Consider the following 22,600-nt stretch of genomic DNA (forward strand, 5'->3'; position numbering starts at 1 on the left):
TAAATCATGTGTCACCAGCATGCATGTTGTGACATAAAGAAGAAGAAGCTCGAGGAAGGCATGGCATACCCATCAATGTTTGATGAGATGCAGATAGTAATCTGGCTGTGGATTAATTCTTCATATCAAGATTAAACATGTCTGTCTTTCATTCACTCCTGCAGCTGTCCAGAGAGAAGTAGAAGGTAAGACAATGCATTGTTATATAATGAGCATAATGATGAGCATAATTTGTTTGCCGTGATGCTCTTCTTTGCAGAGGCTATTACCGCAGCATCAGTGGGTGAGAGTGTGTTTCGGTTATTATCAGGTTGTTATTGTCAGTTTGGACTGCAGTTCTGACATCCTACAAATTAAGCTGAACGGAGATATACTATCACTGGTCACAAGGTCACTGATGAAAAAGGGCCTAATGTGCGGAATGCTCATTGTATATATAATCACTGTGCTCAAGGTGACTAGAAAGGTCTGCCTGGTACGTGGGTGTCACACAATAGGGGTTGCATTTATATACTGCATCACAGAGAAAGCAACTGTACAGAAATGCTTTGCTTTAATATTTATACATTCTATATTTTCCTCTCCTGGCAGTGCATATATTTCTCAAGAAAGCTGCTCTGAGGTATATTAAGTCTTATATGCCATATATCTCTAAGGTAAATAAGTGTGTTTATCTCTAAAATGATGCCATTTTAGAGTTGAATGTACTCTGGCGCTGATCGCCACGCCCTTAACGTTAATACATTTTGATAATGCTTGAAATGTATTTTTTGCATAGGTGCCTTTTTTTTTTCTTAGAAGAGACACTTGTCTCTGAATTGCCAGCATTTTCAGTCACCGTAATCAAACGGGACTGATTTCTAATGAGGTGCACATGCTGAACAGAAATGAGGATTGAGAGCCGCTAGGAAGATTTGTTTAGTTGGCATCCGAGCGAGTCATCCATCTCCCCGGTAGGAACTGCCGGTTCTGGTGAAAGGACAGTCCAACAGACTCGGGACACCAGCACAAGGTGTGCCGGACTGTTGCACATGATAAATCAGTGTTACCGACTCGAGATGTGCACCTGTACACACCTACTCTCTCAAGTCCTGCTTGCGGCGCTTATGTTCGGAGTATGACAGCAAAGATAAAAATGACATTTTCTTCATCTGCAGTCTTTTCATACGCCTGTGTTGATTAAATATACATGGTGTATCAGGGTATATTATTAGATGCAGTATTTATATAATACATGATTTGTTATTGATTCTCTCAGTGCAGGATTTCAAACTTATGCGGCTCTTGGTTTGTACTTTTCACCAACAGTTAAAACAGGATTCATCGCTGCACAATTTGCAGAAGCGAGCATTAATCATTGTTAATATTAGCAAAGATGGCATGGCTCTGCTCACAGCAAGCAGGCACGCATTAATAAATGACATGCTGCAAAGAGAGCACATCAGAGTGTTTATTGGATTAAAGCTTGACATGGAGACAATCCCCAAATGCAGAATGCATGAAAACAACAATGACGGGAAAAAAAAAGAAAAGAAATACTGACCAGATGCTTTTTTAAAAATTTCCTTCATATCACTCATACACTATTCTGCAGCAAATCTCTACCCTGCTGGCCTTGCATCAACAGAAATAGACTAATCTATGCATTATCTAAATTGCCTTCCCCCTACCCCAGAGATGACAAAAATGGTACCCAACATGCTATATTTGGTCTTGGCTGTGTTTTAACTGGTGCAGGAATTAGCCTTATTTGTGTGAGGAATGCTTTAAGCCAGCAAAAATCTTTTGGCACAGCAGGTGAGTCGTCCGAGTTGTTCATCTACAGTATGCTGCACGTGGGCCTCCCATCGATCCATGCGGACAAAGGCCATAGTGGGGCATGTTTAGATGCCAAGAGAGTGCAGCATCCCAAAAAAAAAAAAAAAAACAGGTCTGTGAACAAGAGATAAGAATAGCCACCTCACAAGGTGCAGCGAAATCACTCAAACATATAGGGAAACCTTACGCAACACGCACTGCCATGTGCAAACACACTATCATTGTGTTATTTCCTCTTCAGATTTTCAGTTGTAAGCACAGAGTAATGACGCACTGAGAGCTACTGGGATGATAAGGCAAGCGTCAAAATCTTCGAAAGAAAGGACACGAGCGGTCCTGGTGGGTTTTGCATCTCTTCAGCAGCACTGACCTTGGTCTAATCCCTCATTACAACAGGCTTCATAATGCTGTACTTTTCATGCAAAAACAAATTTAGCAAATCCTAATCCTCGTGAAATGGTTCTTTCTTCATAGTCGCTTGCTAATTAATGTCACAGTAATGACTGAGAGGTCCTTCAACATCTGCATTTGTTTTTTCATTATACTTGTTTAATTAAAGTTACAAAGGTAGCCTTGCTTACCTTGTTAGAAGCATTTCCAGAGTTAATCGCGTTATAAATGATTCAGAGAAATAAAACTATTATGTTTTTTGTTTTGTGTTTTTTTGGCAGTCCCACTAACATAAATTCAGCTCTTTTCATATGCTAAAATGTTTCAAAATCATGCTAGTTTCTCTCAGCCTTATATATTTAATATAAAACATATATATGTACATATTTAAATAATAATGTGCTTTTACAAGTGGGGGAAAAAAATCAATGAAAAGAATCCAGAGCTGAAGTGTTGGAGGAGGGGAGTGAGGGGAGTTAGAGCTCTAAAGGTCAGCAGCAGTGCACACGGAATAGCCTGTTAATACAATGTTTTCGGAAGCACCAGGCCTTCCTTCTGTAGCAGTGTTTGTTCGCATGTTTTTAGGTGCGCTCTTTAAACTTTTGCTGGGTATATTTCCACATGAAATCGCACAGGTCAAAAAACTTCACCTGCTCCAGGAATCTGTGGATTCAAAAACCCTCGTCATTCACCGAGTGAATTACTTATTTTCAGCCAGCTCTAACTGGGATGTTGCCAGAGGTGCATTATTCTTGAGTGCTTCAAAACACAAAGAGTTGTTCTGCAGCAGCTTTTCTGGTTGTATGTTTTCAGTATCATAGATTCACTCGAGGTCAGGAGGTGCAGATGTTAAGGTGTGTGTAAGCACACTTTAAAAAAACAAAAACAAAAACGTGACTAGTAAACTATTGACGTAGAAAATCGCACGCGGGTAAAGTATTGTGACCAATACCGTCACATCCATAAGGTAAATGAGTCTATTTCAGAGGACTTCTTACAACAGCAATAACAAAAAAAACCCACCTTTTTTTGTATAATGAGGCCAAGTTAAAAGTATCCTAATAGTAGCATTTTAATAAAGTGATATTCAGTCGCTTGGTTATTAATTTTTTTCTCATTTTATAGCCTACTTTCCAGTGTATAGCTTACTGGTAGGAAGGATAGTTTATATCCATACAGGCTTTCCCTTCTAAAGGGTATTAGCCAGTTATCTCTGCATTTTCACACACTGAGATTTGGATGTAAGGCACAGCCAAGCAGGATGCACGTATTCGATGGGTGGCTGCCTTTGTACAAGGGAAGCAATGGCACCACTCCTAATCCCCTTATAACTCAACTCCTAGGAAATGCATACATTCTCAAAGATTACGATGTTGACTTAGGTATTTCTGTTCTGGTCAACAACATCCATTCATCTTACTCACGGGTGCGAGTCAGTTTTGCTTGACCCAGAGCTCAACAACAAGTAAGTGAGTCAAAATTTGCTTCCGTCAAAGCCTTTTTCCTCATCTTCATATAACTGAAAGACAGGGATATTTGCCAGCTTTGGCTTTTCTTCTGCATATGCTTATTATTTGGATGAAGGGAACCTCATTCCTGTCCGTGAGGACCAAAGGCAAAAGCATGGAAAGAGGATTTTTATTCTTCCCGCTATGTGAGCCAGTGGTGGCTTACAACAACAGTGTCTTTGTTACAGTTAATGGCACTGTATGCAAGCCTCCTTTGTAGCCCCTTGAAGCTGATGCTGTGGCTCATCTATGCTGTGTGACGCTCATAGCAGAATGATAGGCAGAGGATAGAGGCAGACGGGATCTTAATCTTGTCACATCTTAGTACTGCTTGTGAGAATGAGATCACCTTAGGGGTGATGAGGGTAAGAAGAGGTGACATCATTTATGTATATGTACGTTGGCCTGTCATGTGCAGTGCACAGCCGCAGTGGGGGTGCACACAGCAGTGCTTTGTCTGCTCTGCAGACAGGGCTGCTGGTGAATCCTGTCTAAGCAGAGGCTCAGTCACTGGCTTTGCAGTGGCACACTGTATCAAAAGCCTACGTGTTGGCAGGCAAGGACCTTCCCAGGGGTAATCATGTCCATTCCACACCATGAGTTGCAGCATTAACAAGATTGTTGAGTGGAACATGCGACGAGATTTGTGCAAGAGCAACCGGCCCTCTTCCTAAGGTCTTACCTAATGACTGAAATGGGGCTGGAATAGTGAGTAAGACTTGCTGTACAAGGGTCTTACTTAGAGTGCGGATGCACTGATGAGAGGTGTTTGTGTCGGCTCACACAGTGGGGCTCATGTGCTCAGCAGAAGTGTTGCATTGTGTCAGCCCCAACTCTTTGATATCGGGAAAAGCAGGAGAGCTAGGCTACGCCATGCAATTTCTGCCTGACCTACTGAGATGTTTGTCTGTGTTTCGCTGTCAGTATATAGCACACGATGCATTGAGAGATTTAAGCTGGTTGAAACTGGATCAACCTTTGATGAGCAGTGCACGCGGGCTAACCTGCAGGGTTTTGACTGCAGTGTCACTCACAACAAGCACGTGACACGAAAACAGTGTTTGTTCTCAATATTGCTTTTAGAAGGCATTTCCATGCACTATTTATGAGTACTATAATATGATCTCATGAAGTAAACTAACTGTTAATCAGTGCAATTAGCTCATATGTTCAGCACAGTAGCCAGTGCATTCAGGCTAACCCCTTTGCCCTGCCATATGCCATAATGTGGAGGCGTGATGTGGCATTTTTGTCTTTGGCTGACAAATTAGAAGATGGTTAATAGTTAGTGAGGCTTTACCCGAGTGCAGCATTGCTTTTTTCTTTGGAATTAAAAGGTTACGTATGACAGCCTTAGATGTATTGGTGTTTATATTATTACATTAGGGCACAGTCTTCAGGCTCCACTGTCAAACTCCGCTGCATTAGATGGTAAATCGTGAGAATAAAAATATGAATGAGAGTCGCTAAAGATTTAAAGGATAGGGAATGGTGCTTCGTCTGTCCTTTTATGAAATGGTGCCATCTGAAAGGTTAAATAGGCTCATCTGGGTTGGCTGAGCACTTACATGCCAAATACTTGTGTGGAGAAGTGGAGATCAGGAGATAGAAAGATCACAGAAATCCATGAACTAGCATTACCGCGGGTGATTTCTTTCTTCTTCTTCCTCTTCTTTTTTTAAACATTTAGTCTTTACAGTCGAAACAGTTTTATGTATAGCTGGTACATCTCAAACGCTGTCTGCATCAAATAAACATACAATATATGTTCCATTAGAAAAAAGCATCTATGAGAGCAACTACCTGTGAGGGTTGCACCTGTCAAGATGTTTTTTTCTCTCCTTGCCTTCCCTTTCCTCCCTTGAGATGTTTGTCTGTTTTTAGTTTGATTTCCCCTTTATATTTTAATTTGAACTTTGACATCCGTACCTTCCCCAGGATGTCTGTCACAAACTGCAGTCCAACATTGTGACAATGCTTTTGTTCTCCCGAACCTCTTTATGAACTTCCTGTTTTCGTATCCTTTTTTCTGTTCTTTCCCTCAAGGTCTGGCGCACCTGATGTTAAACCGCCAAGGTATGGGGTCTATTGGTTTGCTTTTCCTTCCCAACCACCTGATCACATTTCCCTTCCCCTGAAATCATTTTAGTTAACTGTGCTGCACTAATATTTCCTCTCCTCTTTTGTCATATACTTGCCTATTCGTTTTTTGCTTCCTCTCATGTTATGCTCACTATTCATAACAATTTTTGTCCGTCAAACCCTTGTCCTGACCACTGACTGAGCTACTGGAACATCACCTTTGACCTCTGCAGTTATTCGCCAAGGTAATGCATCTATGCTCATTTGGTTTCATGGTGTTTTCAAAGGAAACAGGTGTCAGTAATAACAAAAAAATACATTTATATATATAAAGGTATCTCATCTTACAAATGTAAAGGTCTGCAGAGAAGGGAGTTTATTTATGTAGGTGTTTAGCCATATTATGTGAGGACTTAGCTTGCCTTTATTTTCATTCTTAAGGTTGTTGTGTGCATAATTGAATTTTCTTTCTGTTGCACTGATGTCTCAGACGTGTTATCACTGGGTTGTAGATCAGTGGGAGATTTTAAAACAAAACAAAACATTGTTGGAAGGTTGTGGGATTTTTTTTTCCTAATGGAGGATATTTTTTCTGGGAGAGGTACCACTGTGGTCCTCTGGTTGGAAAATAAAAATAGCAGTAACATTGTGTCATGCATATGTGAACAAATAACAATTATACCAGCTCATTTACAGGTGATGAAAATACTGAATATAATTGTATGATTTTAAAACTGAATTAAAATAAAGCGTCAAACATTTTCTGCAAGGCATACTTGGAATATAGGCACTTTGAAAAAGGGTGGATGTACTCTGGTGTGGTGAGGCTTTTGCATTTCCTCCACACGCTGTGAGATTTAGATAAACTTCATCATCCTGTCTCCATGGAGATCAGTGTTGTCTATAACGTACTTGGCTTTTCTGACCCCCTCATGTTGACCACACAGTATTTTCCACTGTCCCAGTTCCTCGGGAAAAATTGCTCATCTGACCAGAAAGAACAGTGGTGTCGGGTTATCATCGCAGCTTCTGTACTAATGATTTTTTATTTTCAACCCAATTATCCCTGATTATGAATAATGTGCTGCCGTGAACTGAAATAGCTGCGTATGTCATCTTTCACTCTCCCGCTCGGTGAAGATGGATTAAAAGAGGGTGTGGCAGCATCCGCATTTTGTCACGCATATCTGAACAAATAACAATTATACCAAGATCATTTACAGGAGATGAGAATGCTTCACAGAATGAGGTTTTTCACCATATATAAATGATGCAGATTGAAGCCGAACATGACTGTGACATTACAGATTAGGGTCTAAATCCTTTCGGTAGCCACTAGTAGCAATTAGTCTTTATAAGACCAAAAACATAATGTTCCGTTTAAGCTTGTGCTGTAATCAATGGGTATTCTGACAGAACAGTGTGGGTGAATATACTGTACGCCACTACGTCCTCAATCGTACAAAGATTAATCATCTCTGCTGTATTAGAAAAATGCTGTTATATAAAGCATATAATACATCATACAGTAAGTGTGTCCTGAAGCCAACCACAGTGCGATTTGTCATGAAATGAAGCCTAAAAGTAATTGTTCAATTTCACGCATTTAAATGAAGAAGAAGTTGGTAATTGATTGTGGAATCGAGATTTGCAGAAATAACCCTCAATGCTCAGGCAAAGCGCAGTTACAGCTGGCAACACAGAGCGCTGCACGTCTGACCTCATGGGATATACATGAGACATCAACGCTTTATTCAACCATCTCATGTTATAACAAACATTTGTTATTAACTGTGTTCCACCTTCAGCCCCGGGGCGCATACTTGAGCGAGCGCTCTCAGACTTAGTCTCTATTTGTTTTGCCACAAATATGCAGACTTCTGGAAATTGAGAAGCGGCAGATTGTGAATATTTCACTCCCACACTCCTTCGCCAGCGTGTGCACCCAGATGAGATCATTCAGGCACAGGTGTAGCTTGATGACCACCTACAGAGCTACACACCAGCGGTCAGCTGCTGCCCCACAGCCTGCTCGCACTCTGCCTGATAACCCAGTCCCCGCCTCTGAGCCACAGACAAACGTTACCAGCTGCATCTGTGCCGCCGGCTTTGCAGCATTTTGGAATTACTCTGCTGTAAACCTTAATATTAATGAGCAGCGTGAGTGGTGGAATTTGTCTAACAGTAACAGTCTTCTCACCTGGTGGCTGAACCCTTTTTCTCACCTCATGGTATGACCACCAGGAGCTTACGTATAGCTCCCAGCAGCAGAATTATAGATAAATCTTACACTGACTGTCTTAGAGTTATCCGGTGTTATAGTAACATCCAGGATGCTTTCGCTCTCCATATTTTGTAGCTGCACGCTTCATTGGATTGGCCATGAGCAGTGTCCTTCTAGAAGGACTCGCTTGTATTTGTATCCTGAATTTAGAGGGAATTTATTTCAAAACCTTGGGCTGCAAGTAGATTGAATGGTGTATAGTAAGACGGGAGTGGGGGCAAGGTGGCGCATGCCACAATGAGATGAGAAGCAGGAGAGGCGCGTAGAGATTGTCGGTGCTGCTGTTATTTTCTGCTGAGCCTCCTTTTTTCATTGATGTGTTTCCATTTACATCGAGACATGGTTCAGCACAATGGTCTTATAGCTGAATCCAAGAGGGTGGACGGCCCATCCACCCCCTCACTCTCCGACGCCCCACCCTCGTATAGCTATAAAATGCATAAAGTGCTAAACTGCTCCAGTAGCATCTTTTAGCTGGCGTACTGACTGCAGCTAGGGTCTTTGAAGATATTTCTTCGGAGTTAGTGCCAAAGTCTGTCTGGTGTCAGACAAAACAAAGCTACTATTTCCTTTTTTCTTGTTCCTTTTTTCTTTTCTTTTTTTTACAGAGTGGTAAACATTATTGCTGCAGACAGTAGGACACCTTCTAGGAGAACTGAAAAGCAGAGCTATAGGCCGTCTACCCCTCCCATTTCAAGAAAGACCTTCAAGACAGATTCAGGGTCATGCTGGGGACATCTTCATCACAGAATGACAGGAAGCCTATTAGGCAGATTGCATTCTGTAGAATGTGCACAGCTTAGGTGCAAATCTTCTTGTCATTAAGGTTTATCTCTTATGATAAATCCTTCTGTATTTAGAAAGAAAAATGACACAAAGGCACTTTTAGTTTAAGTGCTATAATTTCCCTGTAGTTGTAACTGTCACTATTGGCTCCACTTGGTTCTACTTTACACCTTAAACCTCAGCCAAATGAGGAAGTTTGCATTCATGCTCCGCGCCAGTAGCTCAACGAGTAGCTGTGTGCTCAAGAGTTGAGCGACTACACTGCACAAACAATACAGACTAATAGGACTGCTCATCCAGCAGCCTTAAATTGGCCCCTGAGTACCAAAGCTGACATTTGCTGTGCAAACAAACAAGCATCAACTAAAGGGTCAGCTTATCCTTCTAGCTTGAAACAGCTTGCTTAGTAGCTCATAAAGAGCAAAGGACAGCAGCCCTACTATGTGTTGTAAAGTTGTCAGTGTTACTCCCTGTGTCGAAGCAAAACTTTGGTTCAATATCAGAAAAACTAAACTTAAAATTTGATGGTTAAAGGTTGTGCGTGCACGGATGGCCTTCGTGAATTCTGAAGCGAAACAAAATTCAGTGTTTCTTTCTAATTTCGTGTGCAGTAGGGCTGCCTGTCAGGTCTTGAATTGAGAAAAAAAAAAAACCAAATAAAAAAACCCCTCAAAACTGTCACCTTGTGGAAGGTGTATTAGCAGCGTAACTGTTGAATGAGCTGTAAGCTGTCAAGAATGATTTATTATTTACGTGCCATGTGATGTTTGCCATCAAGGATACATTGATGGGGTTGCTTGAGAAAAATTGCCAACATGTGGAATTCTAAGAAACATTGACAAATACAAAAACAACATCTTTAATCAAGCTCCATCTGCTTCCCTCTGAACAGTTGGTGAAGTTCCCTTCTGTATATTTCACTGTGTGCATTACCTAGTGGACATTCCCTGGAATGTGAGTGTGAATTAAATGTTTAGCCAAGTTGATATTGGCATTTAAAAAAAAAAACCCTGCTGAATAAAGGATAAAGCGGCTGTCATTGTATAATTATTTTTTATAGCAAATTCTTCTCAAATGAGGGTAAAAAGTGCACACGTCTTGATCAGGACCTTTCTCAGCTGAGGATGTGGTGTAATGCTGTAGCTCTAGTGTGTTTTTATGTCGGTCTTATGAAAGATGAATACACTTTGACTACAATGAAAGTACTCGTCAGTAAGGATCACTTTTTTGCTGCCTTTTTTTCCCTACATATGTTAATAAAAAGAAAAAGACATAAAGACTTATACTTTACTATGGAAACAGCACGCTGAAAATGTACACTTATTCATCTGACTGTACAGTGACTTTGTAACGTTTTAATAGCTTTACAAAATACACACGGTCTGTTCAAGTGGGTCTTAGTGAAATGTTTCCGAAGCAATGCGGCACGCTGCATTTTCCGCTCATTTTAGCCTCTAATATCACCCACCAAGCCTCCTCTATTTTAGCAAAATAAAGTAGTGAATGCACCCAGTAGATAAGTAAAGGTTAAGCTGGATGAAAGGAACAATTATCTAAGCTGTTTCTCTTTGACTCTCAGGGCAGGAGGAGTCAGTGGCCACCTTTAAAGGCAATGAGTTCTTCAGCTACAACCTATCCCAGACTCCCATTCAGAGTAACCTGGACGAGATCACGCTGTCCTTCCGGACGCTGCAGAGGAACGCCTTGCTGCTTCACACGGGGAAGTCAGCTGACTATGTCAACCTGTCTCTGAGGAATGGCGCTCTGTGGCTGGTCATCAACCTGGGCTCTGGTGCTTTTGAAGCCCTGGTGGAACCAACCAGTGGGAGGTTTAATGACAATATCTGGCATGATGTTCGTGTGACGCGCAACCTCCGTCAGGTGTGTATACATCCATTACTTATGATTTTGTATTCTGCTTAAGAAAGTTGCAGCTTTTTGTAAAATGTGTAGATTGTATTTACGCAGAAGTCAATATAATTGCAGTCTGCAAGCAATCTGTGTGAGATGATGAGAAATCAGTCACTGTACACAGTATTGTAACAGTATTTAAAGTGTATCTTTCAGCTTATTAATATAAAAAAGATTTGGATCTGATTCTTATGAGCTGCAGGAAATGGCAGTCCTTTGCAAATAGAGTTTAGATAGGCTGCTATTAACCTCCGGCAGTGTGAACTGCCAGTAAACAAATACTGTGTTGGATTCTGTTGAATGCTTCTGCTGCCACATTCCCTATCCTGATATTGCAAGCGTCTATTAGGTCATTGCCCCTAGATTGAATTTCTAGAAATCACTCTTTTTCTTAATTCAGAGAATTGATTCCTTCTTGCACCCACAAGATTGTCATATATATACTTTTAATACCTTTTTTGTAATAAAAACTTAACTCATTATTCATCCTATTCATTCGTCCCACAGTAGTGATGATATCAGGAGCCTGTTCATTACCAACTCTTGAACGGAGAGTGCAAAAATATCTCTTTTGCAGCTTTAGCCACTGATGTAACATTGCAGCAGTATATGGGGACTTGCGAGAGAAAGCAGAGCTTAAATAATGAATACAGCCAGTGCACGTGTCCAACCATGTACTGCTGTACCTATTGTACTCCAGCCAAGTACATCTCGGCCTTAAAGTTTCATATCATTAGCAGTCAGGACAAGGGACTGAATTCCCAGTCTAATTTACTGCAAGGATGTGTCCGTTACATTAAATGTTACCCCACTGGCATTCTTCTTTGACTGCATCATTCTGCTATTCTATTAGTTTCCTCATATAATACCTTACAGCTGCACTTTTTTGTATGGACACTGAATAAGTGGGAGTGAGTGTAATGTAAAGTGGTTGCTTGCAGGAACGAGCCCACACATAATTACTCATTTCTTTAGGTCTCACAAATTTACCTTTTTATTTTTTTGCATTGCCACCACTGCAACAACCTTGTTGCCCATAACTGTAGCAACAAACTGCAAAGAGACAAACCAGTGAAGAAGAAAAAAGATTCATAAGATGAGTATAATTAGGTGTTTACAACTGTCAGGAGTCCTAATGACGAATGGAAATGCCCTTGAAGTGCTGGCAGAAAATAAAGCAAGATTTGATTTTGGTCTGATTACCTTTTGATTGACAAGTAGCGGCCTTACAGGGTTTCACAGTCAGTCAGAGCCACTCCTCGCTCAATCGTCAATTCCTGTAAAAGAAAAAGGAAAAAGAAACAGTATAATGACTGCAAAAGTGCTCATTTGGTGGATGGGGTATTGATACTGATGTTGTAAACTTGTCAGCTGGAGACATTCCTCAGAGATTTTGTTCCATATTGACATGATAACAAGCTCATTTTGTCAGCTGCACATCCATGAGGCGAATCTCGCGTGCCAGCACGTCCCAAAGGTGCTCCGTTGGATTGAGATCTGCCGCTGTCGAGACCATTTGAGTACAGTGAACTCATTGACATGTTTAAAAAAAACAGTTTGAGATGATTTGAGCTTTGTGACATGGTGTGTTTTCCTGCTGGGCATCCCATCAGAAGATGGGTACATTGTGGTCAATAAAGGGGTAGGCATGGTCAGCAACAATGCTCGTGTAGGCTGTGGTGTTTAAATGATGCTTAATTAGTACTAAAGGGGTAACAATGTGCCAAGAGAACATTCCTCATGTTATCATCATTATCATTATACCACCAGCAGCCTGAACTATTGATACATGGCAGGATGGATCTATGTTTTCATGTTGTTTGTCTGATCCTACCATCTAAATGTTGCAGTAGACAGCATCAGACTGGGCAAGATTTTTCCAATCTTCTATTGTCCACTTTTGTTGAGCTTCGTTTTCCTGTTCTTAGCTGAAAGCTAAGGCACAGGTGTGGTCGTCTTCTGCTGCTGTAGCCCTCTGCTTCAAGCTTTGGCATGCACTCAGAGTTGTTTTTTCTTTTTCTAATCCTTCTTGGTAAACCCGAGACACAAAAGTAGTTCCATTTTCTGACCAGCCCATCTGGCACCAACAGGTATGCTACATTCAAAGTCACTTAAATCACCTTTACTTCCCCATTCTGGTGCTCAGTTTGAACTTTAGCAGGTCATCTTGACCATGTCTACATGCCTGAATGCACTGAGTTGCTGCCATATGATTGGCTGCAACTTATTAACACTTGTTACTGTAGCGAGCAGATGAATGGCTGCGCCTAATGAAGTAGCAGTTCAGTGTATTTACACACAGAGCAGTAACAGATAATATAATGATCATTCACTCTCTTCTAGCTGTGTTTATGTTTATTTAGCTGTCAGTTATGTTTCTCCAGCTGTTATGTCTTCACTTTAAGCTAAGCGTAAGCTAAGAGTGCATCCACCCTAAATTGTACCCTCACTGTGTATCTGACCAATATGCTCCAGTATGCTCTGTATTAGTCAGATACATTGGACAATGGCATTAATGTTGCTGTTACCATTATCTTAGCTAATTACTGTACTGGGTTTCAGTACAATACTGAAACCCTAAGAAAGTTGAGCTTCTAAAGGGAAAGGCGGCGCTAGCTTTTCTGTTCCCCACAAAGCGATCGCTCTGTAAATTTACTTGAACTATAACCAGACTAAATATATTCCCTAAGATGAGTGGGACTCATGCAGTGCATATAAATGTTCGATTTCTTTTCTAAAGAAGAACTCATTTTGTATCTAACCATCTCATCATCGCCAATATATTCTAAACCTGTCACGTTAACCTGCATATAAACGTGCATCCTCCTCCTCTTCCGTTTCCTTAGCCTGGCTTCCAGAAGAGCGGCAATCCGATGCTTACAACGTCACTTATGCTTTCAGGCATGCATTTGATCCCTGAGTAAATTGCTTTCCCCTCAGATAAGTTAGCTCACTGACATGTAGATAGGAGGAACTGTAACTCCCACGAGAGTGCCGGTGGAAACATTTTATTAGATCTGGTGGTGCTTTTCACTCTAGAATTCCTGCAATTACTATCTCTCTCTCTCCATCTGCCTTTTGTGTCGTCTGTTTTGGGCAAACTCGTTGGTGCTCATTTTCTCTGCCTTTCAACCCTTGTTATCGATGCATCCACCTATTTAGTGGCATGCTCAGAACACAGAACTCACTAACATGCTTGCTGATTATCTGTTGTTGTACCTCATGAATACTCTTTTGAAAACCTCCTGAGCTACACTGACAGTCATAAATATATATTACCATTTAATAAGCACTACATAACACTGGCGATGTCGAAATGCTGGCAAAATTAATGATAAAAGGTCAGCTTCAAAGTGTGCCATCCAGGTCTGGAGCCTGTATATTCTCCCAGTGTGTTCTTCTAATTAATAATGACCTAAATCAGTAATTACCTTTGAACGCACCGATCCCTCACCTCAGATATTCAAATGCCAGTAAAGTAGGTGGGTGTCACCACCATCTTAGACATCGGCCATGCTTCTGTAGACATTTTGGAGTGAACAAGAAAGCAAGATCAATCACTTCCCAGACACGAAACACATTTTTCTGAAATTTCTTCATGTGCAGTTTCATCAACCCTCAGTCAAGCCTTCTCATTGTCCAAGGTCCGAGGCAAAGATACTCAAGGCTTCAGTACCAGATAGACAGAAATCAATACCTGCCAGTAGCAGCAAATGGAAAGGCAGGACCTCGTTTTATTGACCTGACGACTAAACATACCATGCTGTCTCTCATCCTCTTATGATATTCATAAAAATAGACACGGTTCTTTTTACATAGTTAACTCATTCTCGAGATGCAAGGGTCACAAGTCCCACATTTTAAATGACTTTTTAAGCGAAGCTAGAAATGATTCCACATTTTATGATGCTTATTTTCCCCTGCGGGTGTTTACTTGAGAATTTGGGAAATAGTTCCCTCTCTCTCATCTCTCTCATTTCCTGTTTTTTTTTCCTTTTAGCCTTTTGTAATCCTTGGTTCTCAGTTTTCCTTCCATACTTTGTTTCCTTCCCACCAGTTTTCTGCACCACCTGTTCCCAGTTAGCTAATTACACCCTCTAGTAGTATATTACAGATCATCATTGAACTCATTTGTAGCAATGCATTATAGCCATTTGTTCATGTTGGGAATCCTTTGCCTTACTCTACTCTTGTTGATCCTAATTTTTTTATTCTGTTTTCCTAGGTTGTTTAAGTATTGTTTTTTGATTTTGCCCTGCTGACTGATCGCCTACAAGTATAACCTGAAGCTAGTGGATAGAGATTTGTACTGGCTTTTGCTCTTTGCATCCTCTCCCTATGTGAAAACATTGCATGATCTGTGGTATTTTCCAAGCTAATGATCTGACTGAAGGATTTTATGCACAGTGTCCTTCCACTCAGGATTATTGTGTGTAGCATGAGACATCGGAACAATTAACTGAATCTGTGACCGTGCATGCTCAACACTTTATTTTGTTTGTTTATGCATTTTGTGATATTTATTATATGCAGTGCAATATACAAATAAATTGCTTTCTACTGTAGAATTTCCTGAAATGAAATGGAATAATGCTCCCAACAAAAGAAATGGTAATTGTTTTCACTTATTACCCTTAAGTGGGAGCTGTTACATTTGTGCAGAAATACTTGTTACTGTAGGCTTATTGTCATGGCAACAAGCATATCATTTTTACTTCTATATCTCTGTTCAGTCATTCGTTTTCTTCCCTGTTTACTGATGACATTGATAGGAGAAATCTCTCGCTTTGATGGTGCCAATATTCAAGTAAATGTAGCTTGCCATCCTGTTACCTTTAATCTCAAATTAACTGTAGCGTCCCAAATTGCTTTGGAGCCAAAATATCAGCGGAGCCCACATTTATCATACGTTGACTTCGCTACGATCATGCTGGTTTATCAGAAATGGGGATCAGTTGAGATTAGTGAACCTTTCAAAGCTGTTCTTGTAATTGCCTTCAAGAGCCAATATTACGACATGCTTATTTCAAATCAAGAAATGAAGCATGAAATAATTAGGCCGGTTCTTTCCACTTGGTTTAAAAATCTTGGATTTTATTTTCCTAACGTGCCGGGATTTTTATCCCTGTAGGTGACGATTTTGGTGGACGGGATTCTCACCACCACTGGCTACACCCAGGAGGACAAACACCATGCTGGGCTCTGATGATCTCTTCTACATAGGGGGCAGCCTAAACACAGCTGACCTGCCAGGCTCCCCGGTCAGCAACAACTTCATGGGCTGTCTGAAAGATGTGAGTACAGCTTGACCTTTTGGCAGCAAACTGGAAATACTATCCGACCCTCCTTAGGTAGCGCAACCCTTTAAGCAGAGCATGTTCTGCGTATCAAAAATTACCCCTCGCACTGATATTGATTCTCCTGTTGTAGGGTGTTTGAAGGAGAAACTTTCAGCTGGTAGGTTGTGCTGTGCAGAGCATATGCATTTATAGATTCCTGTGGGAACCCCTTTCAGAATGTAGCACTGATATGCATAAGAAACAGATGCATCTCATGTTCATTCCTGAAACACAGTTTGGAGCTGGTTTTCATCCCCTCTTCTGCATTTTTTTAAGTGCTTTAAGTCTGACCTGCACCTGTCACATTGATTATCTTCAGCAAGCGAGTAAAGATCATGTACTTGGTACTAGATGTTTAGGTAAAGCTGCAAATTATGGGTTAATGTCCAATTTCAGCCAGGTCTCACAAATTTTTAATGAACTGAGCCGTCTCATAAAAAGAGCAACTGATGTGCTGTGAGCCTTAAAATAAGAAAGATGCTTTCCCCTTACCCAAAGAGAGTTAGGAGGAGACGTGATTAAACAGGCAGCAGTCTAATATTTAAAAGTCACACAGACGTCAGGGAGGCCGATTTTCTTCAGGGTTAATACCCCAGCTCATACAGCTGAGTTTACTTCTGTCAGAGACACTGACGTCACACAATATAAGACCATTTATTCCGTAATTGCTTATAAACTCTTACTAGCCGCCTATCCTGATCCCCATTAAATCCAGCTCCTCTGGATTCAGCAGGGAGAACAATGCACCAAGGACAGAGCAGACACATCACTTAGATATAGGTTACACATAATGCACAAGGCAAATAGAGTGGAAATAACGTGACTAAGCTAATAACAGCAGCGCCAGGTCGGAGCATAACGAGCAGCGGCTTCATTAAGTGTGAGTGCTTGGCAGTCAGAAGGACTGTCTTACTGTCTTGGTACAAGTAGATTAAGGACTGATTATTGTCGGGTATGCTCTTGTTCATCAGTGCTGGCCTGCTTAAACTAACACGAAGATTTCTTCGTACTTCGGTTTCACATTTTCTTTTTGGGATTCGGTTGAAAAAACTGCTTAAATTGCCAACTGCTAATGACAAAGCAGCCAGCTGGTGTAGTGGAGAAATGAAATCTTCAGATAATATTTTTGATTAATTGGATTTTGTGAGGCAAAATATGGAAGTTCAAGTTTTAAAGTTCAATCAGATGTTGCATACAGAAAGAAGTTAGAGATATCTGTGATTTTTACAGTTGTAATATGCTGCGATTACTGTGCACTGGTCTAGTTTAAATGTCACAACAGGAACTCGACAGTGATCTGTGGTTCCCCCAAAAAGGATCATGCTTATCTTGATGTTGCCGTTATGAGGTTTGTGGTTTTTAAGCGAGTAGTATCGACTGCCTAGCTGGATTATTGTGATTTAGCTACAGTTAATCGAGCCCACCCACTCACAAGATAAATTTAGATGACTTTAGTAATCTGTGGACTTTTCGTTGCCGGTCAGAATTTAAATTGACCACTTCTTTGTCTGTTTTTACCAAATACCTGCAAAATAATTCCTGTATGCTTTGGGTTTGTGTATGAAGTACTAATTTATTACATAGTAATATACATAGTATTTATGTATGAATGAGTGTTTTGATCAAGGCAACCCTGTGCTAAACCTTGCATTTACATGTTCCCTGGATTAGTCCTATTTCCTGAGTCAGTTTGTTCTTCTGACCTCAGTGAGTTCAAGTCTTGTGGAAACAACATGGATGTTACAAGACAATGTGTGTTACTGCCTGTTGAAACAACATGTTTGTGTAACGTTTCCTATGTATATTCTCTTTACCTGACTTCTTATGAAAGTTACTGCTAATAAATTTAAGCAAATGAATATACAGTGTATAAATGGGCAAGTTTGTTAGCCCAGATATTTCGCTTTCACCAGGTTTTTGTGTGTGACATCAGTAACTTGGTCATAAATATTCCTTAATGTTCAAAGTCTCCCTTTAAGGGTCGCTACTGCGGATCATCTGCCTCCATCTCACCTTATCCCTAACATCCTCCTCTGTCACAACAACCTCCTTCACTACATCCAAGAATATTCTCTGAGTCTTCCTCTTTTCCTCCTGCTTGGCAGCTCCATATTCCACATCCTTTGGATATACTGGATGTGGAATACACCATCCCTCCTCTGCATATGTCCAAACCTGAGCTCAGTCTAAGCCATATTATAGACACACTAGAAGGCTCTATTTTGATTTAATTATTCTTAATGTTGAGATTAAAATCAAAATAGTACTTTAGGTTTTTCCAAAAATTTGGACTTTATTCCCAGAATTATTCATTTTACTATAATGACCTTGTAGCATGTATGCATTCCATGTCTGTACCTTGTCTCTATCTCCTCCTTGACAGGTGGGCCGATCTGCACGTGCATCGTCGCACATACAGAGATTATTAACATCTAATGTTTTTTGAACAAAATGTATTTTAAATCACAATTCATTTGATTTTCCTGTCATTACGTTCATTTAGTAATCCTCCTGCGAATGCGATGTTAGTGCTCTATTTGTGTAAAATGTGTCACGTTTCTCATATACACAGACGGCCCCCTAGATTCAAATTAGGATAGTATGTCAGTTATATTTATTATTGTTTATTTTGTCTTCTCACAATGAACAATAATAAGAAACAACAGATCCCACTAAAATTTCCTTAATGCGTTCCTAATGCTCTTAATAATAGCAATAAATGTCCATCCCAGTCACATGAAATGGAAATCTGAGCATCTTCCACTCTCCTGTCTTGGCCCCCACCCGACCCCCTCACCTCCACCCCACCAGCGCTAGGTTTAATTTTCCAAGGGGCATTCATACAAATTTTTCTGAATATTCTAGCTCGACATTTAAGCACAATTACTGCCTAAGTACAGTCTCAGAGAGCTGCCAGCAGGTTTTATTTTTAAATCAAGGCTGTTATTCATTTTTAGTCATAACGTCAACACAATTTTCATATATATATATATATATATATATATATATATATATATATATATACATTTTCCTATAAATTCAACACTAAAACAGACAGATTTATTAATAAAGCCATTTGTAAACAAACAATAACAAACATATAATCATTTTTTAATAAACCTCATAACATAAATATTTAAACCCAGTAAAAGTATTTCCACTGACTGATTTTAAGTGCACCATCTACATCATTACTATGCAGTTTGCATCTACTAAAACGAAAAAGGAGATGTTATTTATGGACAGGTTATTGTCCCAGCACCGCTGCCAATGCTGCAACCTCCGCTCTGTGGGCGGTGTGACTGGTGATGGTGTTTAGACCTACTACTTCTGTGTGTAGTCACACAGTCACACTGTAGGCATGCGGGAAGAGTGTGACGCGATAAAGAGTCATGAGGAAGGGTTGACAAACCCTGATAATGAGTGTGAGCGGTGACACGGGCAGAGCTGGTCATAACTGGATCGGCCTGCCAGGAAATCTGAGATGTGTCAGTCCATAAGCGAGCGCTTGAGTTTGGCGATGAAGTTAAAAATCAAAGCTCTGTGGTGAGTAGAAGGTATTCACAAATACATGCGGCACATATTGAATTCCTCTTGGTCCGCGTGGGGGGGGAAAAGTGAACAGTGAGGAAAATACTCCTTTTTTTCGGTCTTATTTTACTGAATGCAGACAGCGTAGGCAATGACTAATCTCCCTAGATGTTTCAGGATAGTAGATATGAGAGCTGCCGAGGAGAGGCCATCAGGTTCATCAGTGCAGGAGAAACATTCAGATGAATGTCACAACTAGCAGGCAGAGATGAATTTGTTTTTCAAAGTTGCCGCTATGTCGTTTTATTATGCTGCCGTGCGTGTACCTCCCAGATATCGCATGCCTAACCATTAGCTACGTGTACTTTAATGCTTCACAGATTGCACCCAATTTGGTTATGGAGAATGTCTTCACACAGCTGTTGGGAGAAGAGAAGGTCCTCATTCTCACGCAGTTTGTTATGCTGTACTTTTTGAACATAAATGACACAGGGACTTTGCCGGTTGGCACTAAAGGGCTTTATTTCTTGTGTTTTGGGATACTCTGTAATCCATGTCACAAACAACAAGCATCTGAATTGGTGAAATAGGATTCCGCTTCTTGCTTTGTCCTTTGGCTTATATAATAGCCCTGCAGAGGTCACAGTGTCTTTTTGTAGCCATCTGTGCGTTTTCGCTGGTGTTGTTGGTTGTTTACTGAAAACACGCTGTTCCCTCTTTGTGTAAGTGACTGCCTTGATTGACTGTCTTCCCATTTTAAAATTGCTTGTTACACTCATTTCTCGATGGTCAGTTTCGCCATCTGATTTCACTGCTTAATTAGTCACACTGAGGCAGTGTGAAGTGTGATATTGGCTCAAATTGCCTCTCAGCTCTGCTGTTAGTCCTCTGTGCTGTGTGGTGTGTCACCTCAGGCAGTGACTGGTTGCAGAGTGATGTGGCAGATAACAGTGGGCTCGGGGTGACTTACAACTGATACAAAATGAGACAAGGACCGTGGTTTCCTACTGTGCATATTGATGAAGCCAGAATGAAAGCAGAAAATACAACAACAAGACAAAGAAGGCTGCACAGGCATTCTCTCCCAGTATGCTTTATGTTGAAAACAGGGGCATTGTCTATCTGGAGTCTCGTATATGCAAGTAAATATATGTACAAAAGGTTGTTTTTGTATTTCGCTAAAATATTAAATCACCAGCAAAATATTCCTCAAAGGCAAATGAGTTTCTCATGTACATTTATTCATGCCGGAGTGCAAAATCGGATTTATTTATTTTTTTAACGACTGTTCTGCAGATCACGAGTGCATGTTTACTAAATTTACCCATTTTAAATAATAAATTTCGCGCTGAGCTTGTAAAGGGTCAAGGCCGCCTCTCTCCCACTCACCATCTCTGCCTTGACTTGATCTCTTTCAGTTTACCTCGGTATAAATACACCAAATTGTTTGCCATCGTGTGGGTGCAGTGTTCATCCTCCTGTTCCTCCGCTCTGAATTTAAGATGATTATGTCAGACACATTGTGCATTCCTAAATGAGCCACTTAAATGTCTAAAATATAAGCATTTGCATCTAAATCTAAATGCATTTTCTTTTTTTTCTTCTTTTTTTTTTTTTTGCAATTTCACAAGCGGTTTAACACCTGCTGCCTTCTTGTTGTCTTGTGATAATCTCCTCATAATTTGTTGGTAATTAAAATATTTTTATGATCTACCTGAAATCCTGCGGAATAAATGCACTCAAATGTAAAATCACTAAAGTGCTTTCTGTCTCAGCTCCGGGTTCAGGAATGATTCACCGTGTTCTCGGCTGCTGTGTCCTATTGATTGTCGTGTTTATTGATGACTAATATTCAACCTTTGCACTAAATTCATTCCGCTTTTCCAGCTGTCATCTCACCACGACATCTCTCTCATTTATTAGGTGGTCTACAAGAATAATGAGTTTAGACTCGAGCTGTCACGGCTGGCTGAACAGCGAGACCCCAAGATCAGTATCCATGGTGACCTGATATTCAGCTGCGAGGATGTGGAAGCCCTGGAGCCGGTCACCTTCGACACGCCGTCTGCCTACTTGACATTGCCCAGGTGGAACACAAAGAAAACGGGGTCCATATCTTTCGACTTCCGCACCACAGAGCCCAGCGGCCTTATGCTGTTCAGCCATGGCAGCCTGCAGGGCACGCAGGCCGATAGGAAGCCCCGGGCCGACTTCTTTGCCATCGAGCTGCTCGACGGATTTCTCTTCCTCGTCATGGATATGGGCTCTGGCAGCATCAAGATGAAAGCCAGTAGCAAGAGGCTCAATGATGGCGAGTGGTGCCATGTGGACTTCCAGAGAAAAGGGCGCAATGGTAAGTCAGTGTTGTGTTTTTGTGAAAGCGGGGAACGCCTTCTGTCTGCTTCTGCTGCCGTGTTTCTCTAGTTTTAGCTGTGGAGCAGACTATAAAGGGTTCCAAGCTGTGAAATCACCATATGTCAGCGTGGATACAGTCACCCTGGCACGCTCCTGTTTTTTATTCACTGCAGTGAAACATGCATGCATATTAGCTTTTAATTACAATTATATTTTTAGTCGCTATAATCTACATGTGACATTTTTAAATTTGTGTTAACCTATTTAACAAGTGGCCAATTACACAGTCGCCCAACTCAAATTAGGAATTGCCTGACTTATTAGTGCGGTACGCATGTGGAAGACGAGATTGCACTTCTTCTATTTTGGCCTCACGTTTCTATAAATAAAATCCATTTCTTCTCAAGGGTCCCAAATTCACAGGTCGTCACTTTTACAGATCAAGTTTTAGTTTTTGCCCAAAAGCAAAATAATCTCCCAAGGACACATAGTGCATTTTTATTATATTCACTTTTTTTTAAGACAAGCAGCCTGGTGCCCACTTCCTCAATCTCGCAGTTTGTTCTTGCCTTTCATTCAGCACAACCCACGCACAC

At 40.8% G+C, this 22,600-nt stretch overlaps 1 protein-coding gene across 1 annotated transcript in view; it reads left to right on the forward strand.

Annotated features, from left to right (window-relative positions):
* LOC146509831 (neurexin-2-like) overlaps positions 1-22,600 on the forward strand; it is a 128,389-nt gene that overhangs the window by 26,932 nt on the left and 78,857 nt on the right. Inside the window, 7 exon segments of the mRNA XM_085173663.1 lie at positions 165-185; positions 5,763-5,792; positions 6,032-6,043; positions 10,448-10,749; positions 15,911-15,964; positions 15,966-16,073; positions 21,573-22,002. Coding sequence (XP_085029789.1) covers positions 165-185; positions 5,763-5,792; positions 6,032-6,043; positions 10,448-10,749; positions 15,911-15,964; positions 15,966-16,073; positions 21,573-22,002 — 957 coding nt within the window.

Source organism: Neolamprologus multifasciatus, chromosome 10 (genome assembly GCF_963576455.1).
Source record: "Neolamprologus multifasciatus chromosome 10, fNeoMul1.2, whole genome shotgun sequence".
Taxonomy (NCBI): Eukaryota; Metazoa; Chordata; class Actinopteri; order Cichliformes; family Cichlidae; genus Neolamprologus; species Neolamprologus multifasciatus.